Below are 22,323 nucleotides of genomic sequence, written 5' to 3' on the forward strand. Positions count from 1 at the left end.
TCCACGCTTGTGCTGGACCAAGAGCTCGGGACATCCACGATGCACACCGCCGGACCAGAGTGAGATTTTGGGCAAATGCAGGTGTGTTAGATGACACACTCCTCCATCTATGTGTTTTTCTGACTCCCACGCTATTTTGCATCATGTAGGGAAAGTTGTTTTGTATTAGGACAGATAACTACACAAATAAATCCCCTAGACGGCTGTGGTAGTTACAGTGGTGGACTGGCCATCTGGAGCATATCTACTATATAAGAGAAGTATCATTCATGTTCAATTTCAAGAGTTTAATGTTCAAGAGTTTAATTAAGAAGTCATGTTTAATGTGATAGTTTCATCCATAACTACAATATATTATTAGTCCTGAGATACTGGAAGAACTTGTGTTAAGTGTGTGAGAGGTTCTGGGTCCTACTTCGCCCTCGTGTTTTCTCTCTCTCATTAAAACCACAGATGTTCGTCAGTGATAGTATACCACGAGCAGGGACACGTTCGAGTGCAGTTTGTTCTGTGATTTCACTAAACTGAGAGTCTCTGCAACAGTGTTGAGCAAGCTGTGCATGTGAACTGTGCAGAACAGCATGATGGAAAGATAGCCCTCTTGTTTAACAAACGAACAAAAGGAATATCCAGCTAGTCAACTGGAGATGTTTCTTTTATATTAAGTACATCTGTACCACAAGATGTTTCAATAATGGTGGGGACAAATTATAGCCTGACCACCTCAGACTTCGTACTTCCGCTCAATTTCATTTCGCTTCTGTACTTAGTCTGAGACATCGACATGTCTCTCAGTTTTCCTCCGGCCTGAAAACAGCCGGCCAATCAACGAACAGAGGGCGGGCTGAGAGCCGTGACGTAGACGCTAAGCGCCAAGTTTGAGATTGGGGAAATCGAAAACGACCGCAGATATGGAGACAAGGGATGAAATTCGCTCTGTTGTGGAGAATATTCCCGGCATTTCCAAACTGAAGGACGAACAAGAAGAGTGTTTGATAAACATTTTGAATGGAGGTGATGTCGATATGTGATATCTAGGTCTCTTTTATCTGTCGAGCTCGAACTGGCACACTTTTGACAGGTCAGTGTCTCCTTTTTTTCCAGTAAATATTGGCCATGTCATCCTGTAATCTTGCAATTAAGTTGCAGCATTTCCGACAGACTCGAAATGAACAAAGAGCTGTGTTTGACAGAACTAATCCTAACTTTGACAGTTGGCTACAAATATTTTCCTGTTTCTCTTTACTGTCAAATAATAGTTTAGAGGCCCCGATTGTGCCGTGGATGCGTAGATTTACATCACATAATCTACAAAAGTCGTTGACAGCCATGTTCACTCCGGTATTTCTCTCGATGGTTTCGTTTTCGCATTATTTATAATGTGTTTACAGTGGCAGTTCGATGCTGCTGATCTGGCGCATAACCAGACGTTATGTGATTGGCTTACGGGTAACCAATGATTTTATACTTCAAACGAGCGCCTCCCCGCAATAAAGAAAACACTTTTCAATGATGCCATGCCAGACTCTGTCTATGAAGCAAAGCGAAGTAGCAGAGTTTGGTATTACCAGGCTAGACAAATTACACATGATCGCGAGAAAATCTTGAGCCTTGTGAATGTCACTGGTGTGTATCACAGTTAATGTGCACATTGACGTCTTTGAAATAGTCATCATAAATTACCAATTCCAGAGAGAGAGAGAGAGAGAGAGAGAGAGGGGGAGAGAGGGGGAGAGAGAGAGAGAGGGAGAGAGAGAGAGAGGGAGAGAGAGAGGGAGAGAGAGAGAGAGAGAGAGAGCGAGAGAGAGAGGGGTGTCCCAGAGGAGAACCTGACAAAAATGGAGGAAGACAAGAAATGTCACTTGCTAGATGAACATGAGGTTTACTGTTCCGGTTTTATGGTGAACTGGTCTCACCAACGCTGCATGTTTCATGTTTCACAAACACACAACGCAACCAGTAGACTAATGTCTGAATTGCAAATCAATGGGCTTTATGCACACCTGCACTACATCCTGAACTTTAGCCAACTTTACTTCCTGAACTAAAGTCCATTAGCCACAAATGATGCTTCAAACGCTCCACCATCATCATCCCCATCCCACAGAAACAGGACTAAATGACTGCAGACCAGTTCCCCTATTTCTGTGGTTATGAAGTCATTTGAGAGACTGGTGCCGAGGGACATCACTGCAGTTTCTTATCGGGCAAACCGTCTGTGTGATGCAGTCAACATGTGTGTGTACTCATCCTGCAACAGCTCGTCTCCATCATCCCAGATCTCCTCCTGACTAAACTAACCAGCTCTGTTCTACTGCAATATCATCGTGTTAACATAATGCAACATCTTATAAATCAGGTCCCACGTGTACAAAGCATCAAACCTTAAACCCCAAATCTCTTTCATTCACACAGTGACAGTTTGTTGTTAGTGAACTGTGAGCTGTTTTTGACAAATATCTGCTGGATAATGCACCACAATGTTTTACATGCACATTTATTAAGGAATCAACAACTGAGAAGATGAAATCTGGTTTATTAAAGCTTCTGTAATCCAGATAGTGATCTTATAAGACAAAGAGTCCATGAATCGTCTCCACGTGGCTTTTCCACTGTTTTGCGCTATATTTCCTCAAAGCACATAGTTCTGGTTTCCTCTGATTGGTCAGAGTGTGTGACTGGATTCAGCGGCGACGCTCGTATGAAGCCGTTGAGGGTCAGAAGTGAGGTCTCCTGTGACGCCCGGTGTATTTAGTGTCGGCTCGAACACCCCTGAGAGAGGAACAACACAACATCCAACAGATCAGACGAGCAACAACCGCTGAACTCAATCAGCACTTCCTAAAAATCCTTAATGACGTGTCTCTGTCAGCAATGGAGGAACAGCCCTGCAGATAAGAGCCGATATATCCAGCACGACGGTGAGAGTAGCCGGTAAATAAGGGTTGAAACAGAGACACGCATTTAAAATAACTAAAGCTGAGACATACTTCCCCTGCCGGCGCCGCCTTTCCTTCTTCTCCACGATCCAGTCCTTACTCTTCTTCACTGACTTTCCTTTCATATTTTTGAAGCGGGACCTTTCATGAGAAAGAGCAGATGGTGAGGAAACACACATCTGGATCACATGAGTACAGTGAGGTCTGAATGAACGCATGGGAACCGGGATTTATAGCGCTGATGAAAATGTGTGAATTCAGCTTCATCGGATTCAAATCAGTAAAGGAACATTTTTGGATGGAAGACATATTAAATATATTTCTACTGGGTGGTTGCCCCGCACGCTTAACAAACAAACTACAGCTAGTTCAAAACTCAGCCGCTCGAGTTCTTACCAGAACCAGGAAGTATGACCATATTAGTAAATATAAATGGATGAAAACATTATAATTACGATAATAAAGAGCACACAAAATTAATACAGTGTTAAACCACAAATTGTAAGTTTGAGAGTGTTTTGCATCATGTTACAGAAGTTTGAGAACCTCTGATGTGTGAGTGAAACATGGCCTCATAAATCATCATGTACATTCAGAGATGTGTGTTTTACCTCTGTGCCGTAAACTGAGCCTGACTCGATACACTTCTGTCCGTCGCCTCGGACTCTAAACCCTGGAGAACAGAGACAAGCTCATGAAGAGAGTCAGTGTGTGTGTGTGTGTGTGTGTGCAGGGCCGGGTTAAGAGTTCAGAGGCCCCTGGGCACAATGACTTGTAGGACCCCCCCTACAGAAATTAATACATGTATGGAACAACATTAGAGAGTGAGTAAATAATGACATCATTTTTATTTTTGGGTAACTGTCCCTTTAAGGACAAGCGGCAGCATGTTTACTATTAGGGCTACTGTCACTTTAAGATCTGCCCGCAACGAGTCTAATATACACGCATTTGACAAGCAGATTTTTTTCTACTGTTCTTTCACTTTAGACATAACCAACTTTGTTTATGTAAACCTTGTGTGTATTTGACAGTATTAGCACAATAAGACTCGAAAGATAACTTAGTCCAGTAACAGGCGCTGTTATACAGGCTTTTAGTGCATGTGCGCGTCGGGTGTTTGCGCTCAGAAGCGCCCGTTAGAACAGCGCTTCAGCAGCGAATTACATGTTTAACAGGCAAGGCTTTAAAGCACATGCAAATAATATTTTTTTATGAACTACAGTGTCCCGTTCCTCTGCATTTGATGTGAATATACGTCTTGCTGTACAGTATGTTGAGACGGAGGCGCCAGAACTGCAAACTGATAGAACGCACGATCCTACGATATTTCTTCAAAAGCAGATCGTGGAGACATTTTAATCGTAATATTTGACGGTGCCCAGGGCCCCTTAGATGTCCTGGGCAATTGCCCAGTTGCCCTAATGGTTAATCCGGCCCTGTGTGTGTGTGTGTGTGTGTGTGTGTGTGTGTTCATACTGAGGCTGTACACACCTTGGGTAAAACACCTGATACACCAGCAAATAAACACAGGAAAAATCTATGGACAAAAAGATTTGCAGCATCACTCAATATGACACACTGAACATATTCCCATTAAATATGTTTTCTGATCAACGGTGGTGGAAATATCAAGCTGTAGTTGGTACTTTTTGGCTTTGCTGCTGTTAGGATAGTCCACGACCAAACCGCCTGTGAAACCGGCTTTCATGGCCTGAGCCGTTATCAGCTCCAGCTGAGAGGGAAAACACAAAACTATTACAAATGCAAATCATAACCATAACAAATCATAATTTCCATTACGTTTTTTTTGTTTCCATAGCAGAAAAAAAGAAGAGGTGAAAAAGCTTTCCTATCTTTCCTGTAGCTCTAACAGTAGCTCAGTGCTTGCAACGCCAACGTCATGGGTTTGATTCCCAGGGAAAGCAAAAATGTATAATATTGTAAATGTGTATGATTTGGATAAAAGCATCTGCCAAATGCATAAATGTGTAAAAAAAGAAAATATGGCAGACCAGAATAAGAGATAACGCTTTTTTGAAGTCCCCCTGTGGTGAAAATCCAGCTTTTAATGTTGTTTATGTGTCTATGTGGTGTTTTTAATCTGCTTTAAGACACACCATCTGTAAGTTCATAAGTCGACAGCATTGCTGAGTATATTCTGCTTAAAACTGCAGTGAACCAAAGACAGTCTCAAACACACGGTGTGAAACCGCTGGTGTTTCTGACGTCACACACTACCTTGTAACCAATCAGATCAACGTGTGATCGTCAACCAGTGGATCTCTGAGTGAGTGAGTGAGTGGAGGCGGGGCTCATTTGCATATTCATAGAACCACGTTTATAGAACCATTAAGCCAGGGTGTCAAGTTACATTCAAGACATGAAGACATTTTTTCCAAGGAAAAACATTTAAATGTGATTTTGGTGATCAAAGATGAGTTTTAAGGGATACAATGATTTACTGCAGGGGAATTGAACTGTTTGCCTAAACCAGATCTGCAGTTATTGATAGTAAACCCAGCAGCTTTTGTGCAATGAGAGAGAGCAGGAGTAATATCATGAGCGCTGAGATCCTGACCTGCTCCGAGTTCTCAGGGTAAATCTGGAAGACGGCGCGCGCTCCTCTAGCCTACAACAACATCAACAACATCAACAACATCATCATCATCAACATCAACAACATCTTCATCTTCAGTCTGTGAGTTCCTGCCGTGTGACAGTGATGATTAAACTCACCAGTGTGGAGTACAGCGAGCTGAAGAAGCGGTACAGTCTCTTCGGAGGACTGTGTGTTTTCTTATCCGCGTTACACAGCCACTGCAGCGCTGAAATACTGACATAGATACACACACTCACAATGTGACTCCACACAAGCTGCTCACACACACCTCTTCACGAGCTCATACACCTCATACATCACACCTCACACACACGAGCTCATACCTCACACAGCCGTCGAACGTGCCCGGTCTGAAGGGCATCCCCTGACCCATGTCTGACAGCACCAGATCTCCCTCCACCTCCCGCCGCAGTGCCACGTCTGTACACACACACACACACACACACACACGGTCTAACACTGCAGCGCACTGATGCAATTGCTTTGCTACAGATGTAAAATATGAATATCAATCTGATGCTATAATGAGAAGGTGTGTGTGTGTGTGTGTGTGTGTTGTAGCACCTCTACATATTACCATTTAATTAATGTCGGTAATATATGTAAAGTGAAAAGAATTAAGGTTGTCAAGTCTTTATCTCTTGACTGATAAAACGATGATGTTATATTAACTCCATATCCCATAATGCTGTGCTGGACTTGGACAGTTGTGTTCCCGAAGGCGTCATAATTTATTTAAACGAACAAAAAGTGAGTACGCTTTCTGAGGCGGCAGTTGTAGCAGACGAGGTGTGCCTTCCCTTCTGTGCGTTCTGTTAAAACTTTCTCATCAGAAGAGAAAACTAAGATTGTGTCAGTGGACAAGAAATGTCCCATATATAAATAACCCATGCTAACCCTGTTTAACCCATTTCCCAAGGCTCAAAGAAAAACCAGGATAAGCAGGTATGTTTTCACTGTCTCGACCCATGGCATCTCCTTTCAAATTGGAAAGCCTGGAAACAGAAAAACTCTAAGAGCGTGGCGTTCGTCAATGTCACTCCTGAGAGTAGTGCCATGAGCTTACAATCTGGCCCGAATACTTTCAGTCCATTTGTAATGAGAAGTTTCGTAGCTCTCTCAGAGGACTCTGACTTTTAAAGGAGAACTCCGGGCAATTTTTAAGTTAATCTTGATTGTTATACCTTTGTGAGTTCTGTCCATAGAAGAAAACCCGAACCGGATTGGTGCTTGCAACACGGAGCTGCTACCGCTAATGCCCAGAGCTCACGCAGCTAACGGCAGTTATGGGTCATATTCATAAAGAGTGTTTCTGTGCCTCTTAACAGACACAACATGCAGTTATAATGTCTGTCCAACATGAACAGTGTCCTTACATGACAACAAGACACGTTTAGCAACTTAGCCATTGTTTAAATTCACCTAAATAGTGTTTTAGACGGCTAGCTGTAGTCTCGCGCTGAAGTCCCATGGGAACGCCCGTTGCAGCCGGAAAAGGTAAATAGCAGTGTGCAGTCATCCTTGTCAAAGTGTTCGCTGCAAAAGCGGTAATCTTTAGTGCGTAGTACTCTTATGGGAGTTTGCACATCAAGTCGAAGTACAACTAGCCACAACTGCAGAATCTCGAGGTCATGGAAAGGAAGGCGATGAAAATGTAAATTCTTGTATTTTTGCATTCTGTTGCCACAATTCGGAACGGCACAAACGCGAACCATTTCTTCTTCATTTGTGAGCAACTCCGATCATCACTCTTCACACACACGACGCTCCTCCACCTGCACACTTCTATTTACCTTTTTCCGTGTGTTAAGAGCTCGCTCAAGTACTGCGGAGCTAAACCATTTAGTGCTATGTAAGTAATCAGCAATATTGTATGTATTGTTATGTATACGATGTTTAATAGGCAGCCAATGCAGTGTTGACAGAACGGGGCTAATATGGTCATACTTCCTGGTTCTAGTAAGAACTCGAGCTGCTGCGTTTTGGACCAGCTGTAGTTTGTTTATTAAGCGTGCAGGGCAACCACCCAGTAGAGCATTACAATAATCTAGCCTTGAGGTCATGAACGCATTAACTAATTGTTCTGCATTATTCATTGAGAGCATATGACATAATTTAGATATATTTTTAAGATGGAAAAATGCGGTTTTACAGATACTAGAGACGTGACTTTCAAATGAAAGATTGGTATCAAAGAGCACACCCAGGTTCCTAACCGATGACATTTAGTTCGGTTGAATCGCACAAGAGTTTGTTTTCCCCCTTGGTGCGGTTGGTTTGGGTAGGTGTGAATGCAGCAATCGCACTCGGCTGCGCACCAAACGAGGAGGTTCAAATGAACTCTGGAGTGCTTCGTTTGTGATGAGAACGTGATCCGACATCAAACAGACCCAATTGCCAAAGAACTGCGCCTTTTTGGACTAAACCAGCTGCCGTAGTCAGCTGCGCTGTGCATTATGGGATGAGGACTAATGTTTGTTGACAGTTTGCATGGCAGCATGGCAGCTCGCGGACAAACTGGAGTTGTGAGGAGGTGCGGAGCCTCATAGAAATTTGGTCTGATGACCATATTTTCCCGCACGTTACTTCTGACCAATCGAAGTGCAGTTATGGAAATACGTTCAAGACACATCTGGCCAACGAGTGATGTGAATGTTGTCACGTGACTGCATTTTGGTTCGTTTCAGCAACTGATTCGGACCAGCGCAATCAGTGTGGTGTGAAAAGGAAGCAAAATGCCTGAAAAATGCTACAGAGATTCATGTTTCGCCCTTGGTCCGTATAGTTGTTCTAACGATCCGTCCGCGGGATCGAATAGGGCATCTAAAGTCAGATCTGGTTTTGAGTCTCGTGAACATTAGCGTGCGTTCGCAACTGCCTGTCGAAGGGGTAAGCATGATTTTAGGAAATGATTTAGCGGGTGGAAAAGTCTTATCTACACCAACTGTTTTCTGCCATTTTCCCAGCGTGAGCCGTAACTCGTGCTCAATCACAAAAATTGAAAATGTGATCGATCTCTCTGATTCCTTTTTATCTTCCCCACAGACTGTATAGTGAACTCTACATCAGTCCTGTGTCGTCAGAATCAAATGGCACGGGCAGCGAAAGTAAACTTTCTTTAAAAGTGAAGAAGATTTATTTTTGTTATGAATAATGCACCAGTAACATCTCGGCGTTTGATGCTGAAGGTACTGTCAGGTGTGCCAAACTGTGAAGTCTATTTAGAAGACCGTTATTTACTCTGCAACTTGGGAGAAACATGTGCAAACTCTCGAGTTGGTGTTCAGGCGATTGCTGGAAGCCCATCTTACCGTAAACTTGGCCTAGTGTGAATTTGCTAAGGCAAGAGTGACCTACCTTGACAAATTAGTTGACCAGTTTAGGCTTGTGCAAGCTAAGGTAGAGCAGTGTTTCCCCTACAATGTATTCAGATGATCAGTAATATCACGCCATTCACTTACACACCTAAAAACACTGAGACATGGCGACCGGCGGCGCTGCTAATGCGGTGGCTTTGAATCCACTTGTTGACAAGGAGGAAAGAGCCACGTGTGGAAATGTTTCAAGTAGGCTAATGTCACGTTGCCATAAGGGGCCGTTCACATAACAAATTTGCACGTCCAAAAAAATGCGCTATTTCGAAATGTAGGCACGCGCTCATAATAGAATCGACGCGGTGCTCTCGTTTTCCCAGGCGCACCTCTGTTCATGGTTGCATAGCAACGACAGACGTCACTGGAGATCAAGCGCTTGTGGAGAAAGCGGTACGAACTGCGCTCTCCATGAGGACGAGGAAGTATCAGCAAAGAATTAATTGATTTCTAGCCCTTGCATTAGCTTTACTACTAGATATATTTATGAAGATGAATATATATAAAATGCCGCCCAGATCAGCTTTTCGGCAGAGCTTTCGATGTTGTTACGGAAAGGCCAAAGCTGATCGGTTGGTTTTTGTCACATGATCTGTTGAGATGTTTTCATCTTGCCACGGCATAGCCGCATCGCTTCTATTATGAGCCCGCTTGCTGCGCGCCTACAATTGAAATAACGAATTTGCGCGCAAAAAACGTGATATGTGAACGGCCCCTAAAGTGGACTCGGTGCGGTTGTATCGGGGGAACGTAGTTTTACGAGTAGCCTACATGAGCACAGTATCGGACCGACACCAGAGTATTGGGATCAGTATCGGTGCATCCCTATTTATGTCATTAATATTAGTCCGTCAGAAAAACAGTTCAAGGCTTATTCTTGGCAGGATAACTCTTTAAAAAAATTAATTTAGTTTAAAAAGCCCTTTATGATATGAACGCAGTTTTGGATTACATAAAAGTACAGTCAAGTCAAATAAAACACGTTTTATCTCCTTTAATTAAGTGCTCACAGATTGGGTGTGGCCTTGCCATGAAGATAAAGCTTTCAATAAATTGTAAATAATCTTTTTCAGGGTTGTGCCGTTTAATTTTTTCCCCTATCAATTTCTACCTTAAAGCTGAAAATGAACACATTAAGGTTTCTGTTTGTGACCAGTTCAAGGTACGTGCTGCAATAACCATGCCTTGAATCTGTTGATGGTATGTCATATTTGTTTGTCTCAAAATGTCCATTCTATCCACAAAACTTGCCAGAAGTCATAGTCACCCCCCGCGCGCGGCTTGGTAACAGCACCGCTGCTGGAAACATTTCTAGGGGAAACACTGTAGAGGCTATTGTAGAGTTTCCAAGGCCAAGTAACATGGGAGCTGCGCCGTTTTCTGGGGATGGCGGGATACTACCGTGGCTTTTGTAAGGACTTTGCTACTGTTGTCACACCCTTAACTGCTCTTCTTAAAGCAGAACGGAAATCTGTGTGGACTGCTGAGTGTGAAACCGTGTTTAATCCTGCTAAAGATCTGTTATCATGCACCTGTGCTGTCTGCTCCACATTTTGCCATGCCTTTTAAGCTACAGGTGGATGCTAGCGGGATTGTGCTGGGGCAGCGCTGCTACAAGAAGACGAGGCGGAAACACCAGGTATGCTACTAATTCACCAGGTGCCAAAGAAACTATAGCAGCATCGAAGAGGCTCTAGCCTTGTTGGCACAGCTACATTTACCTGTCTACCTGTGTATCTAGTCTTCCTGTCCCGCATGGCAAACTCAAACCAGAGATGAATGAGAGGAGGGTCACTGATTCTGCAAGAGTTTGTTCTTGATATAAGGTATGAAGTGGAAAATGTAGTAGCGGATGCTTTGTCAAGAGCTCATCGCGACGACTAACCCACTCATGTAAGACATGTGGTCAGTTCTTTCTTTGCAAACTAATAACTTGGAAAGTTCATAGTTCATATCTACAGGTGGGGGTGTTACGTCCAGAGGCGTATTATTATTATTATTATTATTGTCATGGTCCATAAGAAGAGCTGTTGTTTAATGTGTTGTTGTGTTTCCCCTTTGGCTCCTCCTACTCAACCCGTCTGGACCCGTCAGGCTGGACCTGCTTACCAGTCACGAGTGAGCCAGCGTGAAAGCAGAGAAGACACCTCAGACCGGGAGACACGTTCCCCAAGAGCTTCCTCCAGAGCGCTGTCCTGTCCGGCCTGTGCCTGCAGTTTGCAATCTTGTTGCTGAACCTGATATTTGCTTAACTTGCTACTCTGTGGTATTGTAGTATTATTTTATTGTTGTAAGTGTCTCCAACAGTTACTCTTTTCAATTTAAGTCGGGAGATTACTTTTATTTACCTTTATCAGTTCTTATCTTTGTTTTTGTTGCTGTTAAAGTTAAGTTTATTGTTTGTTTGTTTATTTGGAAGCTGTAGGGAGGTGGGCGCCACTCTTGTTGAACCAGGAAGGGAGATCGGGTACGATTCAGTTACTGAATGTCTTTTCTTTGGTAGTTTAGTCAGAAGTTTAATTTCCCCAGTTAGATTGCTTTTTGTTTGTTATTTTGGCCTTGCCCTCTCCTGAAGCCATGGCTTCCCTTAAAGTTTAATTTTTCTATTATTCCGTGTCTTGTTCCATGAGCTAATAACAATAAAGAAACCTTATGATGATTTGTTAGCATGTGGTGCTGTGGCTGGACTCAGATCAGTGCTCTTAAAACCCCTGGACTCATGCGGGACGTAACACCTGTAACTTCCTGTTTCCTCTTGGTGCCTGGTGATTGTATTTAGTCCCCAAGTGTGTGTGTGTGTGTGTGTGTGTGTGTGAATATATTCACCCAGCATGGCTGTGCTGATGTCCACACCGACCCAGAAGTGTCCGACCTCAGATAAATGATCTCCACTGAGTCCAGATCCACAGCTGACGGGTTCAAGCAGGAGAAACCAGGTCAACATGTTACCAGTGTAATAACAGTGTAATAACTAATAACAGCGCGTTACCAGTGTAATACCAGTGTAACAACAGTGTAAAAACAGTGTAATAACTAATAACAGCGCATTACCAGTGTAATAACAGTGTAATAACTAATAACAGTGTGTTACCAGTGTAATAACTAATAACAGCGCATTACCAGTGTAATAACAGTGTAATAACTAATAACAGCGCGTTACCAGTGTAATACCAGTGTAAAAACAGTGTAATAACTAATAACAGCGCGTTACCAGTGTAATAACTAATAACAGTGTAATAACTAATAACAGCGCATTACCAGTGTAATAACAGTGTAATAACTAATAACAGCGCATTAACAGTGTAATAACTAATAACAGCGCGTTACCAGTGTAATACCAGTGTAAAAACAGTGTAATAACTAATAACAGCGCGTTACCAGTGTAATAACTAATAACAGTGTAATAACTAATAACAGCGCGTTACCAGTGTAATAACTAATAACAGTGTAATAACTAATAACAGCGCGTTACCAGTGTAATAACTAATAACAGTGTAATAACTAATAACAGCACATTAACAGTGTAATAACAGCGTAATAACTAATAACTAATAACAGCGCATTACAAGTGTAATAACAGCATAATAACTAATAACAGCGTAATAACTAATAACAGCGTAATAACTAATAACAGTGTAATAACTAATAACAGCGTAATAACTAATAACAGTGTAATAACTAATAACAGTGTAATAACTAATAACAGTGTAATAACTAATAACAGTGTAATAACTAATAACAGTGTAATAACTAATAACAGTGTAATGCGGTCACAGGTGTGTGTTTGTGTAACACTAATGTAATGCGCTCACAGGTGTGTGTTTGTGTAACACTAATGTAATGCGGTCACAGGTGTGTGTTTGTGTAACACTAATGTAATGCGGTCACAGGTGTGTGTTTGTGTAACACTAATGTAATGCGGTCACAGGAGTGTGTTTGTGTAACACTAATGTAATGCGGTCACAGGTGTGTGTTTGTGTAACACTAATGTAATGAGGTCACAGGTGTGTGTTTGTGTAACACTAATGTAATGCGGTCACAGGTGTGTGTTTGTGTAACACTAATGTAATGCGCTCACAGGTGTGTGTTTGTGTAACACTAATGTAATGCGGTCACAGCAATGTGTTTGTGTAACACTAATGTAATGCGGTCACAGGTGTGTGTTTGTGTAACACTAATGTAATGCGCTCACAGGTGTGTGTTTGTGTAACACTAATGTAATGCGCTCACAGGTGTGTGTTTGTGTAACACTAATGTAATGCGCTCACAGGTGTGTGTTTGTGTAACACTAATGTAATGCGGTCACAGGTGTGTGTTTGTGTAACACTAATGTAATGCGGTCACAGGTGTGTGTTTGTGTAACACTAATGTAATGCGCTCACAGGTGTGTGTTTGAGTAACACTAATGTAATGCGGTCACAGGAGTGTGTTTGAGTAACACTAATGTAATGCGGTCACAGGTGTGTGTTTGTGTAACACTAATGTAATGCGCTCACAGGTGTGTGTTTGTGTAACACTAATGTAATGCGCTCACAGGTGTGTGTTTGAGTAACACTAATGTAATGCGCTCACAGGTGTGTGTTTGAGTAACACTAATGTAATGCGGTCACAGGTGTGTGTTTGAGTAACACTAATGTAATGCGGTCCCAGGTGTGTGTTTGTGTAACACTAATGTAATGCGGTCACAGGTGTATGTTTGTGTAACACTAATGTAATGCGGTCCCAGGTGTGTGTTTGTGTAACACTAATGTAATGCGGTCACAGGTGTGTGTTTGTGTAACACTAATGTAATGCGGTCACAGGTGTGTGTTTGTGTAACACTAATGTAATGCGCTCACAGGTGTGTGTGTGTGTGTGTAACACTAATGTAATGCGGTCACAGGTGTGTGTTTGTGTAACACTAATGTAATGCGCGCTCACAGGTGTGTGTTTGTGTAACACTAATGTAATGCGCTCACAGGTGTGTGTTTGTGTAACACTAATGTAATGCGGTCACAGGTGTGTGTTTGAGTAACACTAATGTAATGCGCTCACAGGTGTGTGTTTGAGTAACACTAATGTAATGCGCTCACAGGTGTGTGTTTGTGTAACACTAATGTAATGCGCTCACAGGTGTGTGTTTGTGTAACACTAATGTAATGCGGTCACAGGTGTGTGTTTGAGTAACACTAATGTAATGCGCTCACAGGTGTGTGTTTGTGTAACACTAATGTAATGCGGTCACAGGAGTGTGTTTGTGTAACACTAATGTAATGCGCTCACAGGTGTGTGTTTGTGTAACACTAATGTAATGCGGTCACAGGTGTGTGTTTGAGTAACACTAATGTAATGCGCTCACAGGTGTGTGTTTGTGTAACACTAATGTAATGCGCTCACAGGTGTGTGTTTGTGTAACACTAATGTAATGCGGTCCCAGGTGTGTGTTTGAGTAACACTAATGTAATGCGCTCACAGGTGTGTGTTTGTGTAACACTAATGTAATGCGCTCACAGGTGTGTGTTTGAGTAACACTAATGTAATGCGCTCACAGGTGTGTGTTTGTGTAACACTAATGTAATGCGGTCACAGGAGTGTGTTTGTGTAACACTAATGTAATGCGCTCACAGGTGTGTGTTTGAGTAACACTAATGTAATGCGGTCACAGGTGTGTGTTTGTGTAACACTAATGTAATGCGGTCACAGGAGTGTGTGTGTGTAACACTAATGTAATGCGGTCCCAGGTGTGTGTTTGAGTAACACTAATGTAATGCGCTCACAGGTGTGTGTTTGTGTAACACTAATGTAATGCGGTCACAGGAGTGTGTTTGTGTAACACTAATGTAATGCGCTCACAGGTGTGTGTTTGTGTAACACTAATGTAATGCGCTCACAGGTGTGTGTTTGAGTAACACTAATGTAATGCGCTCACAGGTGTGTGTTTGTGTAACACTAATGTAATGCGGTCACAGGAGTGTGTTTGTGTAACACTAATGTAATGCGCTCACAGGTGTGTGTTTGAGTAACACTAATGTAATGCGCTCACAGGTGTGTGTTTGTGTAACACTAATGTAATGCGGTCACAGGAGTGTGTGTGTGTAACACTAATGTAATGCGGTCCCAGGTGTGTGTTTGAGTAACACTAATGTAATGCGCTCACAGGTGTGTGTTTGTGTAACACTAATGTAATGCGGTCCCAGGTGTGTGTTTGAGTAACACTAATGTAATGCGCTCACAGGTGTGTGTTTGTGTAACACTAATGTAATGCGGTCACAGGAGTGTGTTTGTGTAACACTAATGTAATGCGCTCACAGGTGTGTGTTTGTGTAACACTAATGTAATGCGCTCACAGGTGTGTGTTTGAGTAACAATAATGTAATGCGCTCACAGGAGTGTGTTTGAGTAACACTAATGTAATGCGCTCACAGGTGTGTGTTTGTGTAACACTAATGTAATGCGCTCACAGGTGTGTGTTTGAGTAACACTAATGTAATGCGCTCACAGGTGTGTGTTTGAGTAACACTAATGTAATGCGGTCACAGGAGTGTGTTTGAGTAACACTAATGTAATGCGCTCACAGGTGTGTGTTTGAGTAACACTAATGTAATGCAGTCACAGGTGTGTGTTTGTGTAACACTAATGTAATGCGCTCACAGGTGTGTGTTTGTGTAACACTAATGTAATGTGCTCACAGGTGTGTGTTTGAGTAACACTAATGTAATGCGCTCACAGGTGTGTTTGAGTAACACTAATGTAATGCGGTCACAGGTGTGTGTTTGAGTAACACTAATGTAATGCGCTCACAGGTGTGTGTTTGTGTAACACTAATGTAATGCGGTCACAGGTGTGTGTTTGAGTAACACTAATGTAATGGTGTGTGTTTGTGTAACACTAATGTAATGCGCTCACAGGTGTGTGTTTGAGTAACACTAATGTAATGCGCTCACAGGTGTGTGTTTGAGTAACACTAATGTAATGGTGTGTGTTTGTGTAACACTAATGTAATGTGGTCACAGGAGTGTGTTTGTGTAACACTAATGTAATGCGCTCACAGGTGTGTGTTTGTGTAACACTAATGTAATGAGGTCACAGGTGTGTGTTTGTGTAACACTAATGTAATGTGGTCACAGGAGTGTGTTTGTGTAACACTAATGTAATGCGGTCACAGGTGTGTGTTTGTGTAACACTAATGTAATGTGGTCACAGGAGTGTGTTTGTGTAACACTAATGTAATGCGCTCACAGGTGTGTGTTTGTGTAACACTAATGTAATGAGGTCACAGGTGTGTGTTTGTGTAACACTAATGTAATGCGGTCACAGGTGTGTGTTTGTGTAACACTAATGTAATGCGCTCACAGGTGTGTGTTTGAGTAACACTAATGTAATGCGGTCACAGGTGTGTGTTTGTGTAACACTAATGTAATGCGCTCACAGGTGTGTGTTTGTGTAACACTAATGTAATGTGCTCACAGGTGTGTGTTTGTGTAACACTAATGTAATGCGGTCACAGGAGTGTGTTTGTGTAACACTAATGTAATGCGGTCACAGGTGTGTGTTTGTGTAACACTAATGTAATGCGCTCACAGGTGTGTGTGTGTGTGTGTAACACTAATGTAAGGCGCTCACAGGTGTGTGTTTGTGTAACACTAATGTAATGCGGTCACAGGTGTGTGTTCGTGTAACACTAATGTAATGCGCTCACAGGTGTGTGTTTGTGTAACACTAATGTAATGTGGTCACAGGAGTGTGTTTGTGTAACACTAATGTAATGCGCTCACAGGTGTGTGTTTGTGTAACACTAATGTAATGCGGTCACAGGTGTGTGTTTGTGTAACACTAATGTAATGCGCTCACAGGTGTGTGTTTGTGTAACACTAATGTAATGCGGTCACAGGAGTGTGTTTGTGTAACACTAATGTAATGCGGTCACAGGTGTGTGTTTGTGTAACACTAATGTAATGCGCTCAGGAGTGTGTTTGAGTAACACTAATGTAATGCGGTCACAGATGTGTGTTTGTGTAACACTAATGTAATGCGGTCACAGGTGTGTGTTTGTGTAACACTAATGTTGCGCTCACAGGAGTGTTTTTGTGTAACACTAATGTAATGCGGTCACAGGTGTGTGTTTGAGTAACACTAATGTAATGCGGTCACAGGTGTGTGTTTGTGTAACACTAATGTAATGCGGTCACAGGAGTGTGTTTGTGTAACACTAATGTAATGCGGTCACAGGAGTGTGTTTGTGTAACACTAATGTAATGCGGTCACAGGAGTGTGTTTGTGTAACACTAATGTAATGCGCTCACAGGTGTGTGTTTGTGTAACACTAATGTAATGCGCTCACAGGTGTGTGTTTGTGTAACACTAATGTAATGCGCTCACAGGTGTGTGTTTGTGTAACACTAATGTAATGCGCTCACAGGTGTGTGTTTGTGTAACACTAATGTAATGCGCTCACAGGTGTGTGTTTGTGTAACACTAATGTAATGCGCTCACAGGTGTGTGTTTGTGTAACACTAATGTAATGCGCTCACAGGTGTGTGTTTGTGTAACACTAATGTAATGCGCTCACAGGAGTGTGTTTGTGTAACACTAATGTAATGCGGTCACATGAGTGTGTTTGTGTGTTTGTGTAACACTAATGTAATGCGGTCACAGGAGTGTGTTTGTGTAACACTAATGTAATGCGGTCACAGGAGTGTGTTTGTGTAACACTAATGTAATGCGGTCACAGGAGTGTGTTTGTGTAACACTAATGTAATGCGCTCACAGGTGTGTGTTTGTGTAACACTAATGTAATGCGCTCACAGGTGTGTGTTTGTGTAACACTAATGTAATGCGCTCACAGGTGTGTGTTTGAGTAACACTAATGTAATGCGGTCACAGGTGTGTGTTTGAGTAACACTAATGTAATGCGGTCACAGGTGTGTGTTTGTGTAACACTAATGTAATGCGGTCACAGGAGTGTGTTTGAGTAACACTAATGTAATGCGCTCACAGGTGTGTGTTTGTGTAACACTAATGTAATGCGCTCACAGGTGTGTGTTTGTGTAACACTAATGTAATGCGGTCACAGGTGTGTGTTTGTGTAACACTAATGTAATGCGCTCACAGGTGTGTGTTTGTGTAACACTAATGTAATGCGGTCACAGCAATGTGTTTGTGTAACACTAATGTAATGCGGTCACAGGTGTGTGTTTGTGTAACACTAATGTAATGCGGTCACAGGTGTGTGTTTGTGTAACACTAATGTAATGCGCTCAGGAGTGTGTTTGTGTAACACTAATGTAATGCGGTCACAGGTGTGTGTTTGTGTAACACTAATGTAATGCGGTCACATGAGTGTGTTTGTGTAACACTAATGTAATGCGGTCACAGGTGTGTGTTTGTGTAACACTAATGTAATGCGCTCAGGAGTGTGTTTGTGTAACACTAATGTAATGCGGTCACAGGTGTGTGTTTGTGTAACACTAATGTAATGCGCTCACAGGAGTGTGTTTGTGTAACACTAATGTAATGCGCTCACAGGTGTGTGTTTGTGTAACACTAATGTAATGCGGTCACAGGTGTGTGTTTGTGTAACACTAATGTAATGCGCTCACAGGTGTGTGTTTGTGTAACACTAATGTAATGTGCTCACAGGTGTGTGTTTGTGTAACACTAATGTAATGCGGTCACAGGAGTGTGTTTGTGTAACACTAATGTAATGCGGTCACAGGTGTGTGTTTGTGTAACACTAATGTAATGCGGTCACAGGTGTGTGTTTGTGTAACACTAATGTAATGCGCTCACAGGTGTGTGTTTGTGTAACACTAATGTAATGCGGTCACAGGTGTGTGTTTGTGTAACACTAATGTAATGCGGTCACAGGAGTGTGTTTGTGTAACACTAATGTAATGCGGTCACAGGTGTGTGTTTGTGTAACACTAATGTAATGCGGTCACAGGAGTGTGTTTGTGTAACACTAATGTAATGCGGTCACAGGTGTGTGTTTGTGTAACACTAATGTAATGCGGTCACAGGAGTGTGTTTGTGTAACACTAATGTAATGCGGTCACAGGTGTGTGTTTGTGTAACACTAATGTAATGAGGTCACAGGTGTGTGTTTGTGTAACACTAATGTAATGCGCTCACAGGTGTGTGTTTGTGTAACACTAATGTAATGCGGTCACAGGTGTGTGTTTGTGTAACACTAATGTAATGCGGTCACAGGTGTGTGTTCGTGTAACACTAATGTAATGCGGTCACAGGAGTGTGTTTGAGTAACACTAATGTAATGCAGTCACAGGTGTGTGTGTGTGTGTGTGTAACACTAATGTAATGCGGTCACAGGTGTGTGTTTGTGTAACACTAATGTAATGCGCTCACAGGTGTGTGTGTGTGTGTGTAACACTAATGTAAGGCGCTCACAGGTGTGTGTTTGTGTAACACTAATGTAATGCGGTCACAGGTGTGTGTTTGAGTAACACTAATGTAATGAGGTCACAGGTGTGTGTTCGTGTAACACTAATGTAATGCGGTCACAGGAGTGTGTTTGTGTAACACTAATGTAATGAGGTCACAGGTGTGTGTTTGTGTAACACTAATGTAATGCGCTCACAGGTGTGTGTTTGTGTAACACTAATGTAATGAGGTCACAGGTGTGTGTTTGTGTAACACTAATGTAATGCGGTCACAGGTGTGTGTTTGTGTAACACTAATGTAATGCGGTCACAGGTGTGTGTTCGTGTAACACTAATGTAATGCGGTCACAGGAGTGTGTTTGAGTAACACTAATGTAATGCGGTCACAGGTGTGTGTTTGAGTAACACTAATGTAATGCGCTCACAGGAGTGTGTTTGAGTAACACTAATGTAATGCGCTCACAGGTGTGTGTTTGTGTAACACTAATGTAATGTGCTCACAGGTGTGTGTTTGTGTAACACTAATGTAATGCGGTCATAGGAGTGTGTTTGTGTAACACTAATGTAATGCGGTCACAGGTGTGTGTTTGTGTAACACTAATGTAATGCGCTCACAGGTGTGTGTTTGTGTAATTTACAACGGCTTTGAACGCGGCTCAACCAATCAGAATCAAGGACCAGAACTCTCCGTTGTATAATGTGATTTATATATATACACATTGGCTACAGCACAGCGTTACATTCACTGTATGTGTTCAGCCTTTGATGACAACATTAGGCAGGATAATGAATGCATATTATTGTCTTTATTGAAACAGAAGTGTGTTATTTACCCCACATCCAGCAGATAACAGGCCTGATCCTCCGGCAGACTGAGCAGCTCGACCGCTCGCTCCGACATCTGAGTCTGGATCTCGATTATCCGGGAGCTGCCGACACACACACACGCACACACACACACACACACACACACACGCACACACACACACACGCACACACGCACACACACACGCACACACACACACACACACACACACACACACACACGCACACACACACGCACACACACACGCACACACACACGCACACACACACACACACACACGCACACACACACACACAAACACACACACCACACGCATGCACACACACCACACACACACAGACAGAGAAAGAAATGAATTAGTTAAATATGGACACAAAAATAAAATGTATAATGTGCACAAACTGCTTATAATGCTCATTGTGTGCAGAGAGTGAATCCAGCCGGTGGATTATTGACTCACTTCTGGGAGTATTTTTTGGCCTCCTCTTCATTATAATACTGTAGATGTGAAAACAACAACAAGCATTGGTATAAATTATACACACCGGCACATACAGTACACACACACACACACACACAGAGATTAACCAACATTTATGATTGGTTGTTGTTAATCTACTAATTTGTTGTTTTGTAAAATCTGATCGGCCAACTGGCTCCTTTTATTTTTACTTTTATAATGGCTTTTTCAACACCTTATGTTATTAACAGCATGATAAGCATCTTTTGAGTCAAGTTTTTATATGATGTATGCATCTTCCTACATTTAATGGATTAATACAACTCTGCTATCAATCAAATCAAATCAATAAATCCATCATGGAAAGGCTTATCCTGAATGAACTTTTAAAAATGTAAAAGTTTAAAAAAGAAAGAGTCTGCCTTTATTCTGTAAAAGTGTTGATATGTCTTCAAATACTGAATGCCAAGATCATTCGCTTAGTTAGAAACCCAAACTGTTTCTTTACAGATTCAATCATTGATCATTGTTATTGATCAGTTAATCATTACACTCGTGGAGAAGAGCAGAACACAGGAATGACGGAGATATGTACAGCAACATAGACACAGAGATACAGAATAATAACTCATCGCTAGTGTGTCAGTATCGCAGATATTAGAGGACAGGTCGTCAGGCTCGACTGTGTGTGTTACTGTGTGTGTGTTACTGTGTGTGTGTTACTGTGTGTGTGTGTGTGTTACTGATACTGTGTGTGTGTTACTGATACTGTGTGTGTGTTACTGTGTGTGTGTTACTGTTACTGTGTGTGTGTGTTACTGTTACTGATACTGTGTGTGTTACTGTTACTGTGTGTGTGTTACTGTTACTGATACTGTGTGTGTTACTGTGTGTGTGTTACTGTTACTGTGTGTGTGTTACTGTGTGTGTGTTACTGTGTGTGTGTTACTGTTACTGTGTGTGTTACTGTTACTGATACTGTGTGTGTTACTGTGTGTGTGTTACTGTTACTGTGTGTGTGTTAGTGTTACTGTGTTGTGTTATTGTTTGCTGTTACTGTGTGTGTAACTGTTACTGTGTGTGTAACTGTTACTGTGTGTGTTACTGTTACTGTGTGTGTTACTGTTACTGTGTGTGTTACTGTTACTGTGTGTGTTACTGTTACTGTGTGTGTTTCTGTTACTGTGTGTGTTACTGTTACTGTGTGTGTTTCTGTTACTGTGTGTGTTACTGTTACTGTGTGTGTTATTGTTTGCTGTGTACAAAAGCACATCTCCGTCAGTCAGTCAGCATTAGAAGAGTAAGTTGAGTTCACTCACCACCTCTGGAGGAGCCATGTGCTCAGGTCTACGGCAGGACATGATGAAACTGAGTGAAAACAAACCTGTAACCAGCAGCAGCTTCAGATCACAACACGACTGTAACTGTATCAACACATGTGGAGTACAGCAGCGGGGTCTGGCGAGCGCTGATGACGTCATCCCCCGGCGACCGACAGCGACGGCACAATCCTCCCTCGAGCTGACGTGCGCTGTACTCGATACTATAATATTTTACTTTTACTTACGAATTGGTATCTGTTATACAAATGAAGATCTTACGCACATCTTAAGAATACAAATAATTACCTAGTAATCACTATCGACTGTGATTCGTCCGTTCTGAAACGCGCTGAGAAAAGTAACAGTTGCGACGTGACCGCGCATTACGTCACTTCAGATATGC

At 42.2% G+C, this 22,323-nt stretch overlaps 1 protein-coding gene across 1 annotated transcript; it reads right to left on the reverse strand.

The window, feature by feature from the left end:
• Positions 1 to 2,519: 2,519 nt before the first annotated feature.
• bud23 (BUD23 rRNA methyltransferase and ribosome maturation factor) lies at positions 2,520 to 22,315 on the reverse strand. The gene is made up of 12 exons (XM_079611331.1): positions 21,918 to 22,315; positions 20,599 to 20,636; positions 20,146 to 20,241; positions 11,760 to 11,842; positions 5,886 to 5,982; positions 5,679 to 5,775; positions 5,521 to 5,571; positions 4,589 to 4,674; positions 4,434 to 4,479; positions 3,551 to 3,612; positions 2,991 to 3,080; positions 2,520 to 2,772 (listed from the first exon to the last, which is right to left on the reverse strand). The coding sequence occupies exons 1-12, from the start codon at positions 22,077 to 22,079 to the stop codon at positions 2,718 to 2,720; spliced, it is 963 nt and encodes a 320-aa protein (XP_079467457.1). The 5' UTR covers positions 22,080 to 22,315; the 3' UTR covers positions 2,520 to 2,717.
• Between the last annotated feature and the right edge of the window lie 8 nt (positions 22,316 to 22,323).

The sequence above is a fragment of the Phoxinus phoxinus genome, assembly GCF_949152265.1.
Source record: "Phoxinus phoxinus genome assembly, chromosome: 4".
Classification (NCBI taxonomy): Eukaryota; Metazoa; Chordata; class Actinopteri; order Cypriniformes; family Leuciscidae; genus Phoxinus; species Phoxinus phoxinus.